At 46.3% G+C, this 27950-nt stretch overlaps 1 protein-coding gene across 1 annotated transcript in view; it reads right to left on the reverse strand.

Annotated features, from left to right (window-relative positions):
• LOC126522284 (uncharacterized) overlaps positions 1 to 27950 on the reverse strand; it is a 64159-nt gene that overhangs the window by 24763 nt on the left and 11446 nt on the right. The window contains exons 2-4 of the mRNA XM_050171005.3: positions 18961 to 19081; positions 17496 to 17623; positions 16193 to 16331 (exon numbers count right to left, since the gene is read on the reverse strand). Of these exons, the coding sequence (XP_050026962.1) occupies positions 16193 to 16331; positions 17496 to 17623; positions 18961 to 19081 (388 nt within the window). The remainder of the gene's footprint in view (positions 1 to 16192; positions 16332 to 17495; positions 17624 to 18960; positions 19082 to 27950) is intronic.

The raw sequence follows: 27950 nt of genomic DNA on the forward strand, positions 1-27950 counted from the left end.
CACAATAAATGTCCGATATTCTCTTCGACGCCGCAGACTTCGCATGCAGCACTGTCGGTCAATCCAATAAAAGTAGTGTACGCCTTCGTGAAAGCCACTCTCAACCGCAGGCAGTATAGGAGCGATGCCTCACGTCGGTGAAGCCCGGGTGGATGTCGTAGTTGGAATGAAGGGTTGAGTTCGCGGAACCTGGGGCGCCATATATTTGGGGTAACTGGCCACGTCCTGAAGGGGATAGCGGAAGACACATTCAATCTGCTCACGTGTAGAAATTGTGCTACCGTTGATGCCATGATTAGGGAGTGCCAGCGCTTCGAGCATCACAAAAGCCTTCGTCTTGTACGACCATTCGCCCGGCTTCCCAAAACCGCCGCGACGATTTCGTGTGCAGAGCGGCCGCTATCTCACTTTTAACCGCCTTCTGCCCAATTGGCGAGGATCGTCCGCCGCGAAATCGAAGCGATAGCTCAAGCTACCCTCTTTGCCAACTTTAACGCTGATGACTCGAGCGAACTAGTTGTTTCATTCGTCCAAGCCATCGTGCGAAACGAACTAGCGAACCTGGGACTTTACGCTGCTGGCGCCATGGATTGTCATACGTCCACTTCTGGGAGCCCAACATTGTTCCCTCGTTATCAAAGGTTCGCTGCACGATCTCATAACCCTGCTGATCAGAGAACTGACGACGATCGACCTATCTGCTTTACCTGCGGCCGTGTGGGGCACGTTGCTCGCTACGGTAACAACCGGAGGTCGTTATCGCAACATACTCCAACCTTTGCCCATGCTCAGAAGCTCAGAAGGTCGCGTGGGATCCACTCGATAGGTGCTGGCTGTGGGATGCGTGCCGCCAGAAGGTGAATCGGTTGACATACTTCAGGGCTGCGACTGACGCGTCGCAGAAGCCGCGCCACCTGGAGGGCATCAGTGCTGATGATGATGCGGGCCATGGGTACCATGGGAAAAGCGGCCACAGAGCACAGCGCTTCTCGAACAGCAAGGAGCTCAGCACAAAAGGAGGAAGGAGGCTCTTGGATTTGAAACCGGGAAGTCTTATTAAGGGCAGGTGCGCAAGGGCAATAAAATGCAGTGGTCGTTTCACAGTCCTGAATGCTTGCATCAACGTAACGCACGATGGAGCCAAGCGCAAGATGGGCGTCTTGAGTCATAATTCGGTCACGAAGTGACGCCGCCGCATGAGTTGATGTCGGGCGACGTATATCAGTTGTCTTGTTATCGCTCAGCTGTACAAACTTCCAGGGAGGAAGAACTGGCGATGGTGGTGGTGGAAGAGAGTACGAGAACGCGTAAGACCTGAGAGCACACGTTGCGTGTGAAAGGCTGGCCTTAAGCCTGCGAGCATCACGTTGCTGCTGCACCAGCTCATCCAGTGTGTTCAGCTGTGCATTCTCTTGGAGAGCCACGATCGAGGTGATGCGGGGAAGGCAAGTGATGACCCTCATTGCCTCGCCATTAACAGCTTCAAGGTGGTCCCATTGTGCCCTCGTCAAATGCTGGAATTGTGCTTGATAAACAAGGTGTGGTTGCACTACCGCCTTCACCAAATGTCGCGCAACATATGAGCGGGCGCCGCCCGTTTCAGGAGCAATGCGCCTAATCAGACCCAAAGTTTTGAGTCACCTGCTTTTTAGCGATGGAGAGCTACGCAGTTCCGATTCCCGACTCATGGACCTTCAGACCCAGAACCTTTACATTTGAACATTGTAGAAATGGGGTTCCGGATAGATGAAGACGAATGGATGTTGTAGAGAGTTTACGCCGGCCCCAGCGATTGGCGACTGACATGTAAGGAGATTTGCTGGCGGAAAGCTTAAGGCCTACCGAAGAAGCGTAAGTCGACGTAATATCTAAAGCTGATTGAAGGGCAGCGGCTTGAGTCTGCAGGTCATGATGAGTGCTCCAAACCGTGTTGTCATCAGCGTAGAAGAATTTTATGTCGGGTACATCGTGTAAGCGGCATGCAAGCGGGATGAAATCAATATTGAATAATGTGGGTGACAATACCGATCCCTGGGGTGCACCACGAAGAGGGGCAAATGACCCGACCGCATCACCACCACCACCATGATCATCAGCATCACTATCACCATCATAATCACCATCATCAACCTATTTATGTCCACTGCAGGACGAAGGCCTCCCCCTGCGATCTCCAATTACCCCTGTCCTGCGCCAACCGATTCCAACTAGCAGCCGCAAATTTCCTAATTTCGTCGCACCTTCTGCCGTCCTCTATTACGCTTCTCTTCTATTGGTACCCATTCTGTCACCCTAATGGTCCAACGGTTATCTGAGACGAATTGCAAAGTCTCCGTCTTCAAGGAAAGATTTGAAAAAATTCCGTACTCTATGGGGAAAATGCAGCATGTTAATTGAAGCCAAAATGGCAGCATGACCAATGTTATCGTACGCCTTTTTGACGTACATAGCGAGGACAGTACGGACAGTGTGACTACGAGTTGACGACAAAACTGAGGATGCCAAGACAGCCAGCCCATCTTCAGTACTTATGGATGGACGGAAGCCAATTTGAGCAGGCTGGTAGAAACCGTGGTGCTCTAGCTACCACGACAGTCGTGTGGCTAGCATTTTCTCAGCAAGCTTGCACAACGTCGACGTTAGGGAAATGGGTCGACGCCTCGCGTTTTCGAACTCGCGATACTCGAAGCATTCCAACTCACGAAGCGTTCTGGCTATGAAGGGCAGAGAGCTTGCGCTTAGAATCCACGGCCCGCTGCTCGTCGGTCGTATTCTCATGCCGCCGCCGCACTTATTCTCGCTGCTGCTATCGCCGACGCTCCAGACGTACTTAGACGCACTCTGTACTTCGACAAGAGCAGCTCGATGGCCCCCACCCGTCGGCGGCAGCGCGTTCGGTGGCGGCGGTTTCCCGTCGCTTTCGCGCCCGTTCGCACTGTTCAAGTCGGCGCTCTTTGACGGCACGTTCTTTTTCAGAGCGAACTACTGTTGGGCTGCTGAGCATGAGGTCGCGGGATCGAATCCCCGCCACGGCGGCCCCATTTCGATGGAGGAAATATGCGAAAACACCCGTGTACTTAGATTCAGATGCACGTTAAAGAAACCCAGGTGGTCTAAATTTCTGGAGTCCTCCACTACGGCATGCCTCATAATTAAATAGTGGTTGTGGAACGTAAAAACCCATAATTTTTTTGAGAGCGAACTACCTGCGTCCTCCCCATAGCAAGTCCAAAGTGCAACTGCTGATAACGTCGCTTGGGTGATGACTACGTCAGAAGAAAAGGTGGCACCGCGATTGGTGGCTAGACTATGACGTGTAATTTTCTCTGTCGACGTGACTCGAAACACGGACGCAAAAATTTTCAGAACCTAGCCACATACAGCTTGGCTGAAGAAAAAATCACACGTCGCAGTATAGTGTATCGACGTATGCCACAAGAAGTGAGCGAGAACAAAGTCTTCCAATGCTCTTCACAAAGTGTTACGTAATTGATTTCGTGGATAGATTGCGTGGGAGCACCGTCAAGTCACCACAAGGGCAGATAACAGTATTTCAAGTGTCGGGGCTAGACGACAGGAGAAACTCGCTCTCTGATGACACAGTTTTAGCGTATGAAATATTGATCAGTCGGAAAGCCCTTCAAATGCACGCGCAAATTTAAGTATCACAGCACCAAGTGCACTAGCATGAAAAGTTGGGCGAGTTGGTATGGTAACATACTTTTGTGGCAGTGCGAACGTGTGGAAGGAAGTAGTAACCGTCAGAAAAAAAAAAGTCCTACAGTTATACCCATTATCCACCGGTTGTCACACAACCTAAAGAAAATTGCCCTCCAAGGTAACACTGATGTGTTTATTTCTGAAGCTGTTAACCTTACCATCTTGTGCAGGAAAACAAGACCAGAAAAGAAAGAAAGTGCTTCTAGCTGCCAAGTTGAACACCGGAAAAAGCTTAGAGATTGTAAGACTACGATTATATATCGTACACCCTTATCGTGTGGAAATTATTACGTCGGACAGTCGGGCAAATGCATTAATGATAGGCTGCGCGAACACAAAAATAAAGTCGACAAAGTTGTACCAGATGGGTTTTTCTCCCTTCGTTGTAAGCAGCATAAGTGCTCTCTTCTCTTCGAATCAACAGCCATTACTGGTAAGAAGTAGGTGCGAACTGACTAGGCCTATAGTAGAAGCTGAGCCCGTTGCAGCCCTGGAGGATTCTTGTATGAGTAAACCGTCATTAGCTCTCTCTGAAAAATAACTGTCATTTTTTCTCATGGCTTAAGATATCACTCGTAAAAACGTTTCGCTTTGAAAGTTCATCTGTTCACGTGGCTGTGACTCATGTTGGCTGAGTGTATAAGTACGACCTGCTTTTCGACAATAAGCATTGTTCGAAGTCAGCGCTGTGTGTGTCCCTGTGTGTCTTCTTTTGTCCTGTCCTTTTAATGGCGCTACCGTAACCTATTCAACATGTGTTACCGACAAGCCCAAATTGCAACCCTCGCGAAAGGACCACGATGTAGACGAGAAACACGGGACGTACACTGCAACTCGGCCTATGCATATCTTCTCCACGTCTTCGTCCTTATTAAATGCTCGACATGTCATACGCTGTGAGTGTTTGACATCAAGTGTTCAGCACAAACATATGTACTACTGGAGTGTGGGAGACGGCGGGGACCACGTGCCTTAAACGTAAAAGCGAAATAATAATAATAATAATAATAATAATAATAATAATAATAATAATAATAATAATATTTATTGCCACTTTGTAGAGGATACAGAGAGGTTCAGGCCCGTCAAAGCCAACAGGAGGCTTGAAGGACTGGGCCCGGCAGTTTGCGGCAGAGGTTACAAAATGGCAACAACAAGCAAAACATTGAAAGGAACAATAGGTTCAGTTGAAGAAATAGAAAAACAAGGCAATCACAAAGCCAGTACCAAGGACATCCGTACTAACTCCAAGGAAGCAAAGCTTATAATACATAATCTCATACGTCTAAGCATCAACTGCAAAAGAACAAAAGAATCAACTCAATGTTCTCAAGTGGGTTTTTAGGTTCCGCATAGAGTTTATAGCAAAAAGTTCTTCTGGTAGCCCATTAAAAATGTCCGGCACATAAGCACACCGTCGTGCCTTTCCATACCTTGTTACACTCCGTTGTACAACATATCGAATGGTATTTCGCAACTTCCGGTTAGGATCATATTTAATTAAAAATTCTGAATTCCAAAAGTGGCGATGAACAACTGTTTGTACAAAAAGAGAATGGAATGAAGGAAGACGCAAGAAGCTGAAAATGTCGGCCCCGGAAGGGATATGACAATTATATGCAATGCTCTTTGACATGTTTTTTAAGATGCTATCAATTCGGCAATGCCAACGGGAAGGACATGACGCAAATAAGGTAATTCCGTATCTAAGAACACTATACGCAAGTCCATAAATTACAGTTTTTTTTACATACATTGGAGCCAAAGATCTGATATTAAAGAGTAACCATGAAACCTTCCGCAGCCTGGTACAAACGTAAGCCAAGTGATCATGCCATGATAAACTGCTATCGAAAATCACCCCGAGGTATTTGAACGAATTTACATATTCAACGGGTTCGCAACGACAAGAGAGAGAATCATGATCATGTAAAAACACTTGTTTGTCTATAAGGGCTGTCTTTAGCGGATTTCTGAAACATATTATTTTGGTTTTCTGTGTGTTAACTGAAATTCCGTTATCAGCGAACCATTTCATTACATGAATCACGTTTTCCTGCAACGTATTAACTGCAGTCTCGTAGTTTATATGTCTTGTGAGCAAAACAGTGTCGTCTGCGTACTGAAATATGGAACACTTGGAAGTTATTAAGCTCAAGTCATTTGTGAATATATTAAAGAGTAGTGGGGACAGAATGGATCCTTGTGGTACACCAGCCTTCACAGGCAGCTTGCTACTATATTCTGATTGGTTGTTTAAACTAACAATTTGAGAACGACCACTCAAAAAATTCTTGAGAATGGCATAAAAGGGACCTCGAAAGCCTAGTAAGTACAGTTTTTCTAAAAGAATAGTATGGTTAACAGTATCAAAAGCTTTCTTTACGTCTAGAAAGAGGGCGCAGCTAAACGAGTTTTCCTCAAATGCTGCGTACAATTGGTCTGCAAATTCCTCTAGAAGATGTATGGTGCCCCTTCCTGGGATAAAACCATATTGACAGTTTGAAAGGACAGCAAATTTGTTTAAGAAGGACATCATGCGTTCAAATAGAAATTTCTCCAGTATTTGGGAAAGGATCGGCAAAACAGAGATCGGTCGATAGTTCTCAACTGCGTTCTTTTGACCTCCCTTGAACAGTGGTCTTACAATAGCGGTCTTCAGCTTTTCTGGCAAGACGGCATGTTCTAAGAAGTCGTTAAACAGAAAGAGCATAATGTCCGAAAGAGCGTCAAAATTTCGTTGCAATAGTGCTGCCGATATACCATCTATTCCAGCAGCCTTACTCCGCTTGAAGCTAAACACTAATCTGGCAAGATCTTCCTTTGATAACTGAGGAAGATATGCAGAAGCTGACAAAGATTCTTTTAAAGTGCATTTAACGCCTTGTCGAGCTGCTGCCGTTTCTGCTGCGAGCGTGAAATACTTATTGAAAGTATCAGCTTTTGAGACAGGCTCTTCTACTGAAATATTAAAACTAGGCGCATTCCCGTCTTGCCCACGAAGATGCTTAATCAGAGACCACATCTTTGCAGGATTTTTAAATGCTCGTTTGAATTGCTGTTGAAAGTACAGGCGTCGAGCTGATCGAATAAGTGCTACAACTTTGTTTCTGGCGGCTCGGTAATCTGAGCGAAGGTCTGCGTTTTTAGGAGCCTGCTTGGAACGTCTCCAAAGCCAGTCTCTGTTCGCGATGGCCCGTAAAATTTCAGGACTAAGCCAATCATGATTCCGCCTTTTTTTACGCGTAATTTGTCGCGTACAAGTATTTTTGAGCTCATCTAGTTTACGGCACATCTTTAAGTAAACCACCTCTGCTGAATCGTCCGCAATTAAACTTGTCCAGTGAAAAGATGCCACTAATGCATCCAACTTTCTTTCATCTGTTATTAACACGGGTATCTTATTAACATCACTGAAACTTGATGAAACAGTTCCAGACTGAGGAGAAAAACGACAGGCGGTTAAATAATGATCAGCCAGTCGCTGAGAAATGACACATGAGGTCAAGGTGTGATTCGGCGCACGAACAGCAATGTGGTCAAGACATGACTTAACTTGACGACCGCACAAGAAATCTTCACGCGTGGGGGCAGTGATTGTGTTTTCTATTCCATAGGCTGAAAGTGAGGATAGGTAATCTGAAATAGAAATTTTGTTTGAGCTCAAGATATCAATGTTCAAATCCCCTGTTAGGCAGAACAACTCAGCATCTTTGTACCTGAGAAGTATTTCCTCGAGTTCCATTACAAATCTTGTCATGCTACCAGATGGTGGCCTGTATACCGCGAGTAATGTGAAAGCGGCGTGTAATAAATTCACGTTTAGAGCCAAACATTCCGCATGCATAAATGTAATGTCAACAGATGAAACATCGTATTTTTCACTCACAAAGACCGCGATCCCTCCTCCACGGCGTGCCGGGCGTACAATAAAACTGGCACGATAACCGTTCACTGTGAACGTATCTAGGCAGGACTCTGGTGCATTTATCTCGGTGAGAACAAATATATCCACAAAACCCGCCGAGTCTTCTGCTAAAATCTTGAATTGTTCCCAATATTTGCGGAGACTACGAATATTCAAGTTTATCAACGTGAATTCATGATTTTTGTTTCGGCCAAAGTTTGCTTTAAACGTGGCAAAATCTGGAAATTCTTGTGTACTAAGTAATGATCGGTCGGTCATTTTATCCTATCGATGTCCGTGTCGCAAGTAATTCGAATGAGTGTTGCGGCTTCGTCTTTCTTTGCGAAGATTTTGCCGCCCCTTACCCATATGAATTTGTAGCCTGCTTTCTTTCCTGTGATCCTTGCTAACCAAAATAACCTTCTGTTGAACTGCGACAAATTTTCATTGAAATACAGCTGGTCCAATGATTCAGATTCACAAAGGCTCTGTAGCTTGCCTCGCGCTGCGTACCAGCGCTCCCGAACAGCAATTGAAGCGAATCGCACCAAGATCGGCGGAGATGGCTTCTTGCTTGGAAGACGGTGTATAGCCACCACTTCTCCATTACGAGGCTTCTCTAGCTCGAGTTTCTCGGCCAGCTCATCAAGGAATTCAGTCAGGTTTTCATCTCTTCTCGATTTCAAGCCATGAATTTCTATGTTGGCGTTCCTGCTATGTTGTTCGGAATCATTAAGGCCCTGCTGCAGTTGATGAATCAATGATTCTTGGGCGAGCACTTTTTCTTGTAGTTGCTGCACTTCTTTCCTGCAAGCCGAGACTTCCTCTTTATCAGCTTTAAGTTGTACGACCGCATCATCGTATTGTGCAGATAGGAACTTCACGGATTCCTCTACGACATTAACCGCTGTACAAAGCCTTGTGAATTCTGTCTTTAACAGAAGCAGGGAATCCACCTTCGCGTGGAGCTCTGGCAGAGATTCCACATTTCGATTGATGACCTTTATCTCTGCTAAAAGTGCTGCTAGCGCATCGGAGTTATCCGTAGGTTGTGGCACCTGTTGCGAACTGGAGCCAGTACGTTTTTTGTTGGTACGGCAGGTTTTGCACACCCAGACTTCTCGTTTTTGTGGTCCCATCGTATTGAACGTGTTTGGAGCAATGCCAGAGCAGTTCTGCCCCAAATGGTACGGTTCTTTGCAATCCAGACATCTAATATAACGGCCATCGTCGGGCAACGCCTTCTGACACACAATACATTCATCACCGTCACCCATAACAGTGCAACAATACACACTAACACTCGGCAGTCAGCAGTCGGCGGCAAAAAAGCAAAAAGAACTAGGAAACTAAAAGCAAGGTACAGAAAAGCACTCTACCTGTGTAGAAAATAAACGTCAGGCTGTGGCAAAATCTGCCGCCGACTGCAGAAGGCCGGGAATTCGTGCAGTCTTTTAAAGGCAGCGTCGAGACGAAACAGGAGCCCTCTGGTGTTCTGGCTGGTCGAAGGGGAGGCGATCTTCCTTGTAGCGGCTTGAGAATCGTCGCGTGAAGATCTTTCGGTTATCACTCTTGGTTGCCGACAGACGATCTTTAGATGACCCGGGCTGTACTACGCATGCTCCTTGTCTGCATTCCCTGTGTAGAAAATAAACGTCAGGCTGTGGCAAAATCTGCCGCCGACTGCAGAAGGCCGGGAATTCGTGCAGTCTTTTAAAGGCAGCGTCGAGACGAAACAGGAGCCCTCTGGTGTTCTGGCTGGTCGAAGGGGAGGCGATCTTCCTTGTAGCGGCTTGAGAATCGTCGCGTGAAGATCTTTCGGTTATCACTCTTGGTTGCCGACAGACGATCTTTAGATGACCCGGGCTGTACTACGCATGCTCCTTGTCTGCATTCCCTGTGTAGAAAATAAACGTCAGGCTGTGGCAAAATCTGCCGCCGACTATAATAATAATAATAATAATAATAATAAAGGCGGTGCATCGAACATTCCAGGAGTCATGTCGCCGGTAACAATGCCTTCAGCGTCTTGCGCCTCGTTTCTACTCACAGAACGTTATCATTTAAGATTTCTTCATAATAGGCGTGTGCGAATAATATATTTCAGACCGTATCAAATACAAATCAAACAGTGCCGGAAGGGAATAAATAAAAATTCGAATATTGAATACCTTTCGTATAATTATAGAATTGTGAAAAGCTGGTTTCACCTTTACTATACAATAAGTTTTATATCCTAGTTTTAGTAAGGTTAGAAAATTCCTGTAGTTACGTTGCACTTATTGACAACGAAAAACGGCGCATTGGGAGCAAATACGTAGTATATTAGCACACCTGGAACTCTTCGGAGAGAGCGAATTATTGAGGTTTAACCAGTAAAATCGGGCTCCCTGAGTGATTTACTACTACTACTACTACTACTACTACTACTACTACTACTACTACTACTACTACTACTACTACTACTACTACTACTACTACTACTACTACTAATAATAATAATAATAATAATATCCTTTATTTCATGAAAATATCACACATTCAAAAAATTGGTCAGCCCAAGCCATGAAGGCTTGTCGGGATGTACCCGCCAGTCAGCGACAATTACTCAAAAAAAATAATAAAGCAAGGTTAGCAAGCTATAAACTAAAGCAATTTGAAAAACAAAAGTAAACTATAACGCAAAACGAGGCTGCAACACAAAAGCAAAGTACTACAAACAAAACGTGAGCTACGAGCAAACGCGAGCTACAAAAGATATAAAGTGAACCAAACAAGGATACACACCAATCTAGACCAAACGAAACTAATCGAAACTACAGCACGGGCTCTAATGACTACTAAACTGAAGAATAATTGGTTTTGAGGTACAGTTTGAGTGTCCGTTTTGATGAGATAAAAAAAAATTAAATTATGGGGTTTTACGTGCCAGAACCACTTTCTCATTATGAGGCACGCCGTAGTGGAGGACTCCGGAAATTTCGACCACCTGGGGTTCTTTAACGTGCACCTAAATCTAAGTACACGGGTGTTTTCGCATTTCGCCCCCATCGAAATGCGGCCGCCGTGGCCGGGATTCGATCCGGCGACCTCGTGCTCAGCAGCCTAACACCATAGCCACTGAGCAACCACGGCGGGTTTCATGAGATAGAGTACAGTGCAGTGGGTAAAGAATTAAAAACGTTAGGAACATAATATTTTCTGGTATAATGATCAGAACAGGTATAACACCGCGGGGTAGTGAACGTATTATGGTACCTCAGTGGTCTGACAGGAATCAATGGAAAAAGAAAATCACTATTCCAAAAATGTTTTATCACCACAGAGAGAGAGAGAGAGAGAAACTTTTATTTGAAGTAGTGATTTGTCAGTCGACGTGGGAGGGTCCCTTATTCCAGGAGCCCTCTGGCTTGGATCGCCCTCCGGGCCCGGGCGACTAGTTCGCGCTGGTCGACCAGGTCCGGCTTGGAGATCGCAGCCTCCCACGTTTCAGCGAGGTGGTTTGGATCTGCGTCTGCTGCTATTAGTTGTGTCGCTGTGATGCTTTCTCGGGTGTTCTTGCATTGCAGGAGGAGGTGCGCCAGGGTGTCAGGCACGTTGCAGTGTGGACAGGTGTAGCTGTATAGCGTCGGGTGGAAGTGATGCAGCAAGATTCCGTGGGTAAATGTATTGCTCTGGAGTCGCCTGTAGTCGGTGCCTTCGTTTCTTGTTAGTTTGGGATGTGGTGGAGGGTACACCCTGCGTCCAAGCCGATAGTGTTGTAGTAGTGCTTGGTAAGTTAACGGTTTTGTTTCCGTTTCCTCCGCTGATTTGTGTGGGTGGGACCTTTCTCGAATACCGTGCGGGGAAGCCCGGTTGACGCTTGCGCGGGCCGCGGTGTGTGCCGCTTCATTCCCCTCGAGTCCCTCGTGTCCCGGAACCCACATGATGCAGGTGTAGGGGGGAGGAGTATCGCCACGTTTCAGTAAGTTGATCGCTTTGGTGGAGACCCTGCCTTTCATGTAGTTGCGTGCCGCTGTTTGAGAGTCGGTGAAGACCACTATGGCATCCTCGCTTGTATGGGTGGCGAGTGCTATAGCGGCCTCCTCAGCTGTGTCCGCGCGTTTGGCGAGAATTGTCGCCAACGCCAGTGTCGTCCCCCTGTAGTCTGTGACGCTGATGGCGAAGGCGTTTCGGCCAGGATACTTGGCTGCGTCCACGTAGCGAGCCTGCGGGTCGTTACGGTGCTTGTGTCTGATGGCGTTTACCCTGGCGAGCCGTCTGCCTCGATGGTGTTCTGGATGCATGTTCCGAGGGATCTGAAGAACTTGTAAACATTCTCGCAGCTTCGATGTGATCTTTTCTTTACGTTCGCCATCGTGTTCTATGTTGGTTACATATCCTGTGCGTCGGAGGACTGCTCGGCCTGTGGTTGTGAGCTTGAGTCTCTCGATCTGGTTGATGAGGTGCGCTTCCGCGAGTTCTTCCCAGGAGTTGTGAACTCCCATGCGAAGCAATCGGTCAGTGGAGGCGGTTGTCGGTAGTCCTAGGGCGAGCTTCGTGGCCTTTCGTATTAGAAGGTTTAGCTTTTGTTTCTCGGCTGTCTTCAGGTTGAGGTAAGGAGTTCCGTATGTAATGCGGCTGTAAAGGAGGGCTTGTACCATTTGCAAAGTTTCGTGCTCTTTGAGGCCATTGCGGCGATTGGCCACGCGTCGTATCAGATGAGTAAGCTGTGCCACGGTGTTGTGTAGCCTGGGGAGTGTGGCGGAGCCGGACCCGTCCTTGTGTATATGGACTCCGAGGACTCGAAGTGAATCGACCTTCGGTATCGGGACTCCCTGGAGAAGGACTTGCGGGTCCGGTGCGTCGTGGCTTGGGGGCCGGCCCCGGGTGCGTGCCCCGAGTACTAACAGCTCGGATTTATCTGGGGCGCAGTGGAGGCCGCAGGTGTTGAGGTACCGTTCGATGATGTTGACTGCCTCCTGAAGACGGGTCTCCTGTTCGCCCGTGCTCGCGCCTCTCGTCCACAGTGTGATATCATCTGCATATAGAGCATGGGATATCCCTGGGACGGTGTCTAGGAGGCGGGGAAGGTTGAGGAGGGCCACGTTGAAGAGGAGTGGCGAGATTACCGAACCTTGTGGCGTACCCCTGTTAGGTAGGTGAAATGACTTGCTTCGGAGGTTGGCAATCCCCACCGTGGCCGTACGGTTGGTGAGGAAAGCGCGCATGTAGGCGTATGTTTTGGCACCACAGCCGATATCTTCTAGATTACGGAGAATGGCTTCATGGCTCACGTTATCAAAGGCGCCCTTTACGTCTAGCGCTAGAATGGAAGACTTGCTGGGTTTGCTCAAATGGTCAAGAATATCTTCTTTTAGCTGGAAGAGGACGTCCTGCGTGGAGAGCATCTGGCGGAAGCCGAACATGGTGTGCGGATAGCGATCGTTTCCCTCGAGATGTGTGGTGAGCCGCTCGTTGACCATGTGTTCAAACAGTTTCCCGGCGCAGGACGTAAGGGAGATGGGGCGGAGGTTTGCGATGGAGATGGGTTTGTTTGGCTTGGGTACCATGGTTACCTCCGAGTGTTTCCAGGCTGTTGGTAGTTCGCCTTTAATCCAGCAGTCGTTATAATACCGAAGGAGAGCCGTCAACGCCCGAGGGGGTAGCTGTCGAAGGTGCTTGTTGGTGCTAGTGGTATGTATTTAAACGTTATACAAATAGAGTCGTGAACAAAAAATGGCACAGGACGATCAATTTTTTATGGGGATTATAAAAGCAAGCTTGTTTAGTTTTTTATCTATTAATTCCAATTCCGTTACTTGTACACCAATTCATTACAGACGTGGCATCTGCTTGAAGGTTATAAACGCATGTATTAAATGATGCATGCGTTTATAAGTAACAGAAGGACAGTGTCGTCGGCGTGCTCCAGCACGCCGACGACACTGTACAGGTACAGGTTAGATAAATGTACAGGTTAGATAAATGTGGAGATAAAACAGACCCCTGCGGAACACCTGATTTTAACATTATTTTTGTACTAGAAAAGTCACCTAGGCGCACCACCTGAGAGCGATTACTAAAATAACTAGACAATAATTTTATAAATGGGCCCCTGAAGCCAATTCTTTCTAGCTTATCAAGAAGCAATGTGTGAATAACGGAATCGAAAGCCTTACTTGCATCTAAAAAAAAAAGAGCACATACGAATTCGTTATTATCAAAGGCTGAATAGATAGTGTCTGTAAATTCTTCTAGCAGGGAAAAGTGCTTTTTCCCTAGATTAAACCAAACTGCGCTTGTGACGGAACATTATTTTTATTCAGGAAATTGGTCATCGTTACGATCTGGTGTTTTTCAATTATTTGACTGATTGCAGGCAGAATGGAAATCGGTCTGTAGTTCTCTACTTTGCTATGGGAGCCACTCTTATAGAGCGGCTTATGCACAGCCACTTTAAATCGTCGGGAATAACGCAATGATCCTTATACCCATTAATACTGAAGAGAAGGACGGATTTAAGCACAGAAAAATTACGCTGAATATTATGTATGGAGATACCGTCTATACCAGGTGGTTTCTTAGGTCTAAAGCTAAATAACATGCTGTGCAAGTCTCCTGCAGTAACCGGTGGCAAGAATGCCGATCGTACAGTATTAGGTACAGCGCTAGACGCATCTGGAGCAAAGACCTGAAAATGTGAAAACGCCATAGAAAAAGAGCAATTAAATTTTTGAACGGCTGAAGTGAGGTTCCTGAAGTGTTTTACGAATACATCTTCTAAAAGTTGATTGGTGTTTCGTCCGAATACTTCGTTAATAGCTTACCATGTCGTTTTGGGGGAGTGCTTGCTTTCATAAAAGGTCTTAGTATAATACTGACGCCTTGCCGACCGAATCATGGCGTTTACCCTGTTCCGGAGCGATCTGTACAGATCTCTAAGGTGTGTATTGTTTGGGGAACGCTTACAACGTGCCCAAAGGGCATCTTTTTCTTTAATAGTCGTCAGTATATCGCACGTTAGCCATGGAAGTTTGGGGTTGCGTTTTTGCACCGCGATTGTTTGCTAGGCGATAATTTTTAAAGAACGGATTGCGTCAACAAAACGCGCATAAGCGATGGACGTCGTAACATTACGTAAAACTTTAGCTTGCATCATTACAGAACTTCGCATGATTTATAACTACTGTGACCTTGCGGATGAATTGTATTGCACTTTTTTCCATTTTACGTTTGACTAAGCACAGTTGATGATCCTCAAATATTTAAAAACTATTGGAAAAACGTGGTCATTTACAAATAGTGACTAGTCCCTTCTAAGACCTCTCACATAGATGTAGCTATCTAAATATTCAAGATATAGAGGCCCAATACTTTCCAGAAAGATGAATTCACCACCAACTGGCTGTAACTACTGGAACGTTACCTTAACTTTTGCTCAAGGAGAACATAACACGAACTCTCACCGTTGATGTGATTCGAACGCAATGTCCACTTTTTAAAAGAGAAACAGACCTGCCAACTATTGGAACGATAGCTTTCATTACTTACCAAAAATAATATATTACAAAATTTGCCAGGTGCTTCGGCTGCAACATACTAACAAAAACAATGATTCAGATGTTAAGCAGCAGACTACATGTGGCATTGCAGCCTGAGGTAAAAAAAAAAAGGTCTAACGTCCGGCAGCCATTTCACTCATTACTCATCGAACAGTTATCAGTTACTGATGCCAGTCTTCCAAGCAATAAACTTCGTAAGAGCACGTTCACAATCTCGTTGGAGATCCAGTGCCAGTCTACAGCAGTTAGATCGGCATTCGGTAAAAGCGGCCTTCGGCTAAAGTAGTTTTCAGGAAGCGGTCCGCCTTTTTTGGGTATGAATTGAAAGCCTACTTGTGTTTGAGGCGTCAAAATAGACTTATGAAAAAGCGCAGGATGATATGTTTAATGTGATTACTACTACTTGAAAGGCAGAGAAAAAAAAAGCCCCAACTAGCTACTAATGATGAACCCTTGCGGCCTTGAAATTGCTCTGTCGGGTCATAGTTGCGCACATTCTCAGCAATGAAAAGATCTTACTTGGCTGCAAAGCGCGCACAATAATGCTCCTGAAAAAAGTGTCCCATTCTCATCCGCATTAATTTAACCAGGGGAAAGAGAAGACACAAACATTTTCTTCACAACAGCAAAATAATACATAAATTACGCCACTGAGTGTTGAATTCGGCTTGATTTCCTGCAGTTCTCTTTCCCGTTGGGGCAAATGCAAAACTGTCGCGTGGTGAAGCTACGCTCATTCAGTATGTGTTCCACGAAACCAAAAAAAATGCTATCAAACGTTGCCAGAATACTTGGTGCAGTAACACGGATGCAAAAGCTTTCGCAGCTTTCGCTTCATTACCACAGAGAGTTGTTCGTGAGTATTGGTAAATTTGATGTGGTTATTGTTGTGACAGCAGTTGTACGGACACTAGGCGTTCGTCCGCGCCGCCCTACCCCTTACAGGAAGCAATGAGAGTCTTCGTCGTTTGTCACAGCCAGATATGAGCAGTCATAGAAACTGAACATGAACGACTCTCACCTGCATACGCTCTCGTTGCGCTCCGATCGCAGGAATTCTCTGATGCTCCCGTACTCGCCCAGAGACCTGCCCACGCACTCTACGGCAAAGTTTAGGTGGAAGCATTGGCCGTGGGGTAACTGAGGCGCTGAGAAGATACCTGCGTCAACCCGAAGCCGTACATCGGTTAAGTCCGGAAAAAAAAATGTTTCACATACGTAGGCCAATCTAAAAACTGATACATCACAGGCAGCGAAGTTGGATAAGCGAGTTAGCACACCAGTCGCAAGTACCAGGAGTATGTTCGGAAGTGCTAGACGTCTCTACATTGGAAGTACTAGGCTATGCGCCGTGGTTGCTTACTGGCTTTGGCGTTGCTTTACTAAGCCCGAGGGCGCGAATCAAATCCCGGTTACAGCGGCCACATTCCCATAGAAATGAAGTGCAAAGAACACCCGCGTAACATGCATTGATCCGCCGTAAAGAACCCTGTACAAGTGGTCCAAATTAATCCCGAGTCCCCCACTACGGCGTCGCTGATAATGATATTGCGGTCTTGGCACGTAAAATACCAGAACCTAATTTTAATGAAATATTAGGTTCTGTACTTTCGAAATTCTAGGCGTCTGTACTAGACTCACGGTCTGGATTGGAAGCAGCAGTCGTAGCTATAGAACAGCCAGCCACGGCCGCCATCGCATGAAGCAGCGTTCTAGCACGGTGGTGCTGTTGCGGAACTCCCCTTAACGGTTACGTCTTGTAAATGCTGTACTTGCACAGAAATTCTAACAAGTGCTATATACCTTTTCGAATGTGCTATGGGAAAGCTTTCAAACGTGCGAGTCTAATGCAGAAAACGATTTACTGTGTGCGATTTAGTTACAGGTAATTGAAATTCTTGTTGAAACAGCTCGACCGAAACATCTTCGCTAGAAATTGTGTTGTGATTCTGTAATGTCGCACAAGTCTGGCGTGTTTTGTTTTTTCTGACACACCCATTAAATTGAGAAACCGTTGTCAGCACAAGCTTTCCGTTTGTGTGTTCTCCATCGTCAGTTATTTGCCGCAGGAGAAACTAAACCCATACGGATTCCCTTAGTTTTCTTGAACTGATCAATATTTATTCTATACATGTGTCTTTTTCTTGAAGCTTGCAATAGCACGTGCGGCTGCTATGAGTTGTTCTCACCAAGACGATTTTCACACAGCAACGAGAAAATATACGATATATGTCGATTGGACTCGAAGCAATGCAGTAGCTAAACCGCGTAAACAGATTGCACACTTTGGCTTCATTTTCGGCCACCAGGAGGCGTTCACTCACGCAGATTGTCCTCGCTGCAAAGGCTCTCCACAAAGGCATTAGCCGGTGCTGTCCACGGATTGGTGTCACAGCTATCGTTTCCATACGCAAGCGCACAGTTCTGGAACCCAGTGTCATTCTTCAGCGCTCTGGAAAAAGGCAGGTAGAGCGTTAGTTCCCATACTTTGTCAAGGCGCATCCGATTTCCTGAAACACCGGTGTGCTCTTTGCAGTTTGAAGTACCTTTCCTTTTATAAGAGTAAAGAGAACACCGAAGCAAAATGCACAAAAGCGAGCCCCCCTCTTCCCCCTCCCCTCGGAAAGGGTCCCACCATACAAATGAAACAAAACGGTTTGAAAGGAACAATGCGGAATAAAATTATTATTTCTGTGCATCCTAACAAAAAGTATCTGTTCACGTTTACAACCCTGCAGACTCACCTAAACAGCTAGTACATGCATCTTGAAGAGCTACATAAGTGCATGTAATCAGAGAAATTGAGCAAGCGCTTCGTTAGACTGAAATTTCTCAGAGAATACATTGAAACCTGAGTAACATGTTCAAGTTCGTGGTGCTAAGTTGAAATTAATTACAAGATGAAAACGAATAATGCTATGGGTTCCGTGCAAAACAGGCAGGCCATAGGGAAGGAATGGGCGTCACGAATAGAAAATCTCAACGGCTAACAGTTTGCAGAACTCTTACTGTCTTTCTGCTTAAATTGATTGAATACCGTAGGCACAAAATGTTTCAGATTAGGCTTTCTGCAGTTAGTTTAACTTTTGGCTGTTACTCCTTCGCCTCGGAATTGATATTGTCACAAAAGTCGTGTGTGTAGCAGCACCAAGCGCATTGTGATGCCATTTTAGCGATCAGTAATAATGTATACCTGTCTAGCTTTTGCCATGCTACCTTAAAGAACGGTGACATAGCTGGAAGATATTGCTAAAATAATTTGATCTTTTACAGGAACCCTACTTCCTTGACAGCAACCCTACTGCGAAAGATCATCATTGATACTCTTTATGCATCACTAATTTCATTGGTTTCTTGGGCTGCATTCCCCAATTTTCCTCTGCTTTATGTTATGCCTTGGGACATGGCGCATACCTACTCACGCACATGCACATGCCTACTTGAAGGTTGCATCGTTACAGGTGCAGCTACATCACTAGCGGCACCCGTAAAATGCAACTTTTAAGATACATGCATGAATTCATAATGGGCAGGTAAAACGGGCCCGTCGCTAACGCTACACTGCAAGTGCACCATGGCGCCCCGGCCAGAGCAAATAACAAAGCCCTGCTTTCAACATCTAGTTGTAGTTCCCGATTTTGGACAGAGCGTTTGCCTCCGGCAATACATTTCTCGCGCTGCAATGCCGTATTTCCATTCGTAAGATCTTTCTTAATTCATGGAAGCAGAACTAAAATCTTAATCTTTCTTCGAAACCGCCAGCAAAGGAGCTGCTCAAGGGTTTCTCACTCGCAGAGCGGGATAAGCTGGTCGTGCTTCCCAACAAGCTCGAGCGCCTCCATGGCCGCCGACTCGTAGCAGTGGTCCTGCAGCGTGCAGCCATCGGGGAACACCTGACCTGTGCACAGGACTGAGAGTAAAAGCAAACGCGGTCAAAAAATGGGCCCTTGCAACATGAAACTCAAGAATTTCAGGTCTGAGAAGTTTGGCCTACAATCCAGGCAGTTACGACAATAAATATTATATTGAAATTATTGGTAGCCGACAAAAAGCTGCGAGATACGTGCCGAGGCACAGCAGGCTTTACTTGAAATATCCGTAGGTCTCGAGCCCACCTAAACCGTCCAATCGCTGAAGCACATCGAGTCTATAGAAAAATGATTTTGACACTCTCTCCGAAAGTCAATTAATATATTCGGTAACAAGTTCTATCCTATCACTAGTAACAGTCGCAGGCCTTACAAGAGCCCTGGTGCTTATATATTGAATAAATTATGCATATAGGTTACACATGTATATTGGAGAACAATATTCAAACCTCTACGGCTTCAATGCCTTCAATATCGTTCGACCAAAACCGAGCGACCACACGATGCTATTACAGGACATGTTGCTGCAGTAATTGGTTTTTAATTGCTCAATGACAATGTTGCACAAAGTCTTAACATAGATACACGTCAAGAACACACACAAACCCCTCTCACACACGCACGTCAAGAAGACACATAGACACCACATTGCCGACGCTACTAACAACTTTATCCGAAAGGCAGCGAAGTACACTAAACATATTCATGCAATGCGCAGACACATCAGCCACAACGGACGGACTACAGAGGGCGTATATCAAAGCCAGCAAGCCCATTTGAATGACTACCAAAAAATATATGTTGGGCTTTATGCAATACGTCAGAAGTGTAACTCACACAAGTGTTACTTTTATTTATATTAAATGCTTCCAAAATTTCACGTGTTATTCTGTCTTTGCTTCTACCCGAGATCTTGACATTAAATCTTTGCTAGCAAGAGCAGGATTTATTGCCTTTTTCAAAAATACGCCAAGTGCTTCTGCAACTCATCAGCATGCTTCCACATTCGATCTTTAAAGCAACGGCCAGTTAGTGCTACGTAGGACTTTCCACAGGTCAGGGGGGTTTCGCACACCACTGCAGTGGTCGTACTGCATGTAAAACTTGGCGTTATTCACGTGTCTCCGTGTGTCTTACGAGTGTCTGTGTCTGCTTTCTCGTTGTGCCATGCTTATGCCATTAAATGGGAGCCCGACTTTAGAACGCGAAGTTCAGTGAACGCGCCGATATGTCTCTTTCGGTCAAAGTGAGCGCAGTCAGTCATCCGATCAGCAGCTGTAGCCATTAGTTCACGCCAGTGAAGCACACTCGAGGCGCGAAGAGTGCAGCACTTGCTTGCGTCTGGTTGACATCACTTGTCGCTTGCGCCCCGGATGACAGAGCTTTGACAAGCCACTGCCGGCGAGACAGGATGATCGCCGCCAGATAACAGAGATTGCGTGCCGTTGACCGTTACGTCAGCGAGGCGTGTCTCGGCACGGAAGTTACGCCCTTGCTTCGCTTAGTTTCAGAATCACGAGTGAAACACGCAAGCATTCACCATGACGATATGCGTGGCGACGCCCGAATATGGGGGCGTCGGTCTACAACATGTTTCAGATTGTAATGAGTGACAGCGAAAAGCTCATGGGAGCGCATCCAACCTGGAGATTTTTGTTGCCAAACTAACACTGGGTCCATTAAGCATTGCCCCTATCTCTGTCCTAAATACTCGCTATGGAATGTGAACTAGTAAACGTATAGTGCAAAAGGATTAAGACATAAAATTTGGGCTGGTAATGTGCTCCAATGTCGTATGCATAGTCATATTTGAAAGCTATGACGAAAAATCAACGCCATCGCGGCAGCAGATGTGCCAACGCCCCACATAGCGTCAAAAATGCTGTCCCTTATTAAAATAACAAGAGCCTCAGTATGCGCCTTTAGCTTAACCTTACGGGGCGTAATAGTTCCGTTTGAATTCCTTGTAGCACAGCCGAGCCCTGCCCACCAATGCTGAAGGGCCAGTGAGCACGGATTTCTAGCACCCTACGTCCGTTTTCTGTCCTTTTATTTGTAACGCTTCTCAAGGGGTGATACTCAGAGTGACTAGCCAAAACTTTTTAGTTAAAATTTTCTTCATATTTGGCGAAAACGGTTGAGCTTCGGAGCAAGAAATGATGCTTCAAACCAGTTTCAACGGGTTTATTATCGCTCACGTAAGCTGAGAATAGTTAGTCATACAACATAAATTTATTTTTTACATAAACGAGACTGTGCTCTCGAGCTGCACAAAAAGATTTTAAAAAATAACAAAAAGGCGCACGACTTGTTCTTCAGGCCGCAAGTAGCTACGAAAAATAAAACTACGCAAGCCCCCTATGAACCAAGATGTGAGAAGCAATGCGTCATTTTATTCGTATCTATACTTGAGTAAACGTATCCCTGTGATCAAAAGTGACTGCTCTGCTAAGAAGCGCTTCTTCAACTTAGCGCTTCTATATGCGTCTAACCGCTGAAGGCCATCCCTTTCAGATGCTCATGAGTGTTTGACTAACGTGCCTGCCTACCAACTCGCAATTTCGAAAACTGGAATAACAGTGCTGCCATTCCTGAAATGGCAGCAAAGTAATTTTGCATTTACGAAGTGCGTTTATTTTACATGTGCATTTTGTCTTTATTTTCTTATCCTTATTGTTAATTATTCAATTATTCGCACGACACTTCTCCTTGCCAAATATGTTTATCTAGATAGTACATTGTCGCCTGAGTTTCCATTCATCTGGTATAAAACTGCCATAGAGAACGCAAAGAGAATGGCGCTGAGGTGCAGCGTTGTCGTGCGATGCATGCAACCGTTTTGCATAACTGCCATTCAACTCTCTGGGTGACTTTGAAACTTGGAAGTGTTTTTCTGTCGTTACAAGCTAGCAACAGAAATGGCTGTATTGAGGTCTGGCAGCAGACGTTTGTTACACACAATGGAAGGATCTGTGTTCACGCTGTCTGGAATTGGAACTAGCTTTATTCGCGAAGAATCTTCAGCTTAGTTCTCGAACACATTAAAACTTCTATATTACGAACTCAAAAGTAAAATTATACGTTATCAGCGGTAATTGTGTAGAAGTACACGTGAATAAAACATTTGTGGTGTATTTTTACACCATGGGCCGTATAACGTAAAACTATTCCAATATGTTTTTATTTCAATCTCCTGACGTGAAATTTCCGTAACCGCAGACGCAAGCATCGGGCGGTCACCCGCAGGGTTGTCCGAACAAACCAATCAAATGCTCCCCTCATTCATAGGAGGTAATTTTGTTTCCTTCAAAAACGAATAACATTGCCTGCACTGAGCGGCTTGTCTTACCTAATTGGCTCACAAGAGGCGAGCAACATGCTCAAGTGGAGAGGGATTCGATGGGGCCGAGCTGCGGCACTGAATATCGATAACCGGATGAAGAGGGTAGTGCCGGCGTCTGCCATTGGTCCGCTTTCTCTTACTTAGCATGCGGTGGCTCGTCAACAATCGCGGCGGCATGCAAGGGACGCTTAAGAATGATGCTAAAATGGATCCTCAGCAAAGAATAGTTAGCAGAACAAGGTCGTAAACGTGCCTCAAGTGCTTCAAAACATTACACGGCCACGCAAAAAGTTTAGCTATACGCAAATAAACACATGCTCTCCGGCAGGGGCAAGTAGCTTGTGCCGAAACGATCGTCGGCAGCCATCTTTTATTCCTTTCGGAACGGGGCAGCCGGCGGCTATTCAGAAGAAAATGCAGTTTTGTTCGGCATATTAATGCATCTTCAACACGTACGCGTCACTTAGACGCGGTAAGTTTTTGCGGTTTTGTGACGTCGCGTGATAGGCAGGTGCATGGGTGCAGCCCGAAAGCTTTTGACCAATAGCCGAGGGCTAATGGCAAAAAGGCGTCGAATCAGAAATAACAATTTTTGTTTTGTTCGGTCAAATTATGCACAGTCAGTGTGGACACGTCATATCATATGGGGAGCTATCGCGGTTTTTGTGACGTTGCGTGACAGACAGGTGAAGTGGGCGTGGTCCAAAAAAGTTTTTGACCAATCGCGGGGGGCTGATAGCAGAATTGGAATAGAAATGTTTGGAATAGTTTTACGTTATAGCGCCCCATAACTTGTGCCCATCGTCATTGTATGTGAACAGCTGGTTTTTTTGGTGACGGCGATCATGCAGATCACAAACGCGTCTTCACGGTGGAGTTCCTCTCGGTTAAATGTAGCAGTGAGAAAGGAAAATTTATTTTAAAATTAATTGTGGTGTTTTGCCGAATTGTAATAAAGCACGCGCAGTGGGGGACTCGGGCTTAATTTTGACCATGTAGATGTTCTTTTTTTCTTTGTGCGTAAAACTAAGTGCATGGATATTTTTATAATTCGCTCCCATCGAAATGGAGCCGCCGTGTCCGGGAATCGAACCCACGACCACGTGCTCAGCAGCACATACCTTCAGCCATAAGCCACCACAGCGGCGGGGAAAGGGGGAGGGGAGATAAATAAAAATATTTAGTCTCCTTTCAGGTACAAAGTCGTCGCTTTTTCGTTGCGAATGTCAAATGTTCTAAGCACTGCACCACAACAGTTACAATTAGGTGAACAACCCTTTCCTTATACAATAAATGTTTCTCAAGTGAAAAAATATCAGTACGCTATGCAGTTGGAAGCGAATGAGGCAGCGCCATGAAACGTGCCAGTTTGGGCATACACAATAGTTTGGCATTGTAAACATTACAGCACTATGGCTCTACCGCAAACGCTGTGTGAACAGGCACGCGCTTCGATACGTCAGCGCCTGAGTGGCATTGTGTAACTGCTCTGAGAGCATGAAAACACAGGGAAACCGAAACAGGTAGTCCCAGTCGGGTGCCCTATATCAATGAACGTATCTGAGGCATCCGCACTTGTGCACGCGATGCCCGCTCTCTTCGCGTTTTGCGGCTTTCACTGGTTCTATAAAGAGACGCGCAGTGGACGTTGTCCGGCGACCGCGTAGCGCGGACAAATCACCAGGAACCGCTGTGGCCAGGAGTGATATTCTTTAGCCTGATTCTGTGACCAAGTGATAAAGCGAGAAGACTATATGTCGATTTAGGAGACATTTTTCGTCGGAACATTTAAAGAGCCACAGTCAAATACTAATGGAGAGTACCCATAGGCAACGTAAATGTTACGTTTCAAAGTGAAGCTTTCGATGTCTCACTGATTCGTCCGTGAGCGCCGAAAACGCACTGTAGGAAAGCCAACTTACACATCTGCGTAGAACACTGCAGTTTACATTCGCAGTACAACACCAGCGTCGACCGGCCGGCCGGTCAGTGCCTGATGACGGCGTGAAGCGATGAGCTCAGCAAGAGTAGCGGATGCGCACAAGGAAGCGCAAGTTGCGTCTGCTAGGCGTGGACACTCTCGCTATCGCAATTAACTGATCTTGCCTGCTTATCGCTGACAGCAAGTGCGCGTGAACACGGGCTCGTATCAGGATCTGTAAAAAAAAATCAAAGCCCCTTTCTTAAAGAAGGTTCAACGCCACGCTACGCAGACGAACTGTATATATCTGCATTGTATTACGCGCGTCACAACATGCAATCCCGGCAGTTATCATGGGTAGGCCGTGGGTGCAGCGCACGGCAGAAGAAGCTGCCGTACGCGACCGTAGGCGCGAGCGCTATCGTGCCCGTATTGCCGATCCCGTGTATTGGCAGCGGCCCACAGAGGCCAAGTGGGAGACGCTTGTCCAGTCGATATGTCTACTGGTCTTGTGATCGTCATCGTGTGCATCAGAACACACACGTCTCGTGCTCACGCGGAAACGTTCCTGGCAGAAACGATGAAAACCTTAAAGTCACAAAACGCCGATCCTCGTTTGTGGTGACTTTAACATCGATGCGGCGAAAGGGCACGGCAAATGGATCAAATGTTTCATGCTATATCGCTACTCGTTGAAACTGATGACGCTACAGAGACCCACGACGCCACACCGTTCCTGAATTGATCTCATGTTTGCAAGCAAGCTGTGTCATGTTACGATCGCAGAGCCTCTGACCGTCGGCTGTAGCAATCACAAGGCAATACTGCGCAAGTGTACAGTCGTCCGTGAAAGTGTGAGTGTGTGCGTTTAATCAACGGCTACATGATCCCAAATAAAGTCTATGCAACCTAATGAAATGTGTCTTCATTCAACTTTAACGTGAAAAAATACAATCCTAAACAAGCAAACAAATCACATATGCATAGCATCGGGTCGCTCAGGATTTCTTGGGTTCGTTGCGTCGTTGTTCGCTTTGGAATTTGACTTTGGTTCAGTTTGCATTGGGGGAAAGCTTCGAAATCAACCATCGTTCTTTAAGAAAGGGGCCTTGATTTGTATACTCACATAAGCGGCAATACCTGAAGCCAGTGGCAAGCGACCTTGTGTAATGGTTGGAAAATACGACATATTCAACGCACTTGCTGGAACGAACGTTAGGCAAAGCTTTCTTTAGTTGATTTAAATTGATGCTACGCCAACCTGCACACCTGCAACTGTATTTTACTTTAAACTTATACCTAATTGTTAACCCACGCCGGACCTCGGTACAGGACCCCCACCCAAGTCTACTCAGCTAGACGCCAACACCAAACCTGGTGAAGGAGGTAAGCAAGCTAAGTTGAGTTGAGTTGAGTATAGTGGTTGTAGGCTACAGGTGGGATTAGCCTTGCAGTTGCTGCCGGTAGTTGCTACACCGTAGTGACAAATAAAATAAATAGATCACGTAAACCAGACACACACTTCACAATTACAAACAGTCACTCATAAGGTCACCATGTGGAGGCTGAATCAATGTCTTGCAGGTAATTTAAAAGAAGGCGAGAAACTTCCTTCCTACACAGCTGGTTCCCGCGCGGGAAAACAATGTCCTGAAGGGAACTGTGAGGAACTCATGTCTTGTTGAAGGTACACATGATGCAGCAGAGAGACTGAATGCGTCAGCATTATCAGTATGATCAGGATTTCACAGCGTCCAAGATAGGCTCGCGTTAAACCAGAGCGAAAGACATTCGAGGACACACATCCGGTACTGCCATCATAATCGGTCCACCAAGTCATCACCGCTGATTACGCCGTCTCTCTGATAGCAGGCGTTTTGATTACACCCCCAGCTATATGCGCCAACTTTACTGCTGCCTAGTTTCCAGGATAAGCCCCGTTTATTCGGTGAGAAACCGAACAGCACCGTTGCCAGACCCCGGGGAGGTAGCTAAAGAAAGCTTCAGTTTAAAGCTACTACTGCCCCCAAGCAAGCGCCCTTCTATTATTGTCTACTTGCATTCGGTATGTTTAACACTCGAGTGCTTTGTTGTAGCATAGCCTTCAATATCCGATAGCACAAGTAGTGAATTACGGAGGCAGCGGTTACAGAAATTGATCATGGGAGATTTTACCAGCACCTCCTTTGCATCGGTTTGGCGACGAACAATCATGCAGCTTGTGCGGGCCCTAAGATGAGGGGGGGAACAGTGCGGGGTAGCGCGCATGTCTGCTTCTACAACGGCCGCGGCTGCGCATGGAGCGGCTGGGAGCGGCCGCGCGCCTATATTGGAATTAATCTGCTATGGGTTCGCAGGCTAGCCAGCGAGAGACAGCTGCTGGCTTCGTGTGCGCTGTGTTCCAGCGCACGTGGTTCGCATCGAAGCGAGAGGCAGCACGAAGGCGAATTTGCTCGCTGCTGCTGCCACTATCCATCACGCCACCGTTTTGACAGATAGCGTAAGCGATCATCCAGTGAAACGTTTCCTTGTTTGACTGTGCGCGTGTGGCACTGCGCTTGTTGATTCGATTAGTAAGTAGAGAGAGACAAAAAGGGAAGGAAAGATAGGGATGTTAGCCATAGTAAATACCACCTGGCTACACTGCTGGGGAAAGGGGTAAAGGGAATAAAAGGAGAAAGGAGAGAGAAAGAATTCACAGGCCCTAAAAACTTCAGCAAAGCCCTTAAGGCCTTGAGTGCCGAACCCAGTCTGGACCAGTGTCCCAGGACTTTCTCTTCTGTGAAGAAGCGATTGTCCAGTTTTTCGAGCGCGGTCACGAACACTTTTCTTGGCACATTGTAACGTGGACAGTCACAGAGGAGGTGCGCGATCGTCTCCTCGCAGCCGCAGGCGTCGCAAGCAGGGCTATCGGCCATTCCAGTGCTGAAGGAATAGGAGTTCATGAATGCCACGCCGAGCCATAGGCGACACAGAAGTGCTGCTTCCGCTCGTGGTAACCCTGGTGGAAGACTGAGTTGAAAACGTGGATTTAATCTGTGAACACGTACGTTGGTGAACTCGCTGGTGCTCCACAGAGTTTGCGTAAGCTCGCGTACGAGGGAGCGAAGACTTGCGGCTGCATCTGTTCTTGACAGTGGTATGGGTATACTATGGGCACCATCGTGGGCCGACCGGGCAGCGTCATCCGCACTTTGATTTCCCGAAATTCCGCATTGACCCGGTATCCACTGGTAGACGATGCTGTACCCCTTGTCGATTGCGTGTTGGTGGAGTAGCCGGATGTCTGCGACTAAGTACACATTAGGTCCCTGGTTGAAAAGGGACAGCAGACACCAGAAAGCTGCCTTTGAATCACAAAAGATGGACTATGAATGCGGTGATTTGGGACCAATAAACTCCAGAGCAGCAGGGATAGCTGCGAGTTCTGCAGCCGTCAATGATTTAACGTGAGACACCTTGAATTTGATGGTGACAGATTGAGCGGCAACACTACTGCTCCAGCTGAACTTTTAGAGGCGACAGAACTGTCCGTGTAAACGTGGGTGCGTTCGATGTACAACAGTCTCCTTAGGCTTTTTCCGTGCTTTCATTCCATTATGGAATGAAAGCACGGTTTGTTTGAGGGCGAAAGATGACATCTCCG

The sequence above is a fragment of the Dermacentor andersoni genome, chromosome 6 (genome assembly GCF_023375885.2).
Source record: "Dermacentor andersoni chromosome 6, qqDerAnde1_hic_scaffold, whole genome shotgun sequence".
NCBI classification, from domain to species: Eukaryota; Metazoa; Arthropoda; class Arachnida; order Ixodida; family Ixodidae; genus Dermacentor; species Dermacentor andersoni.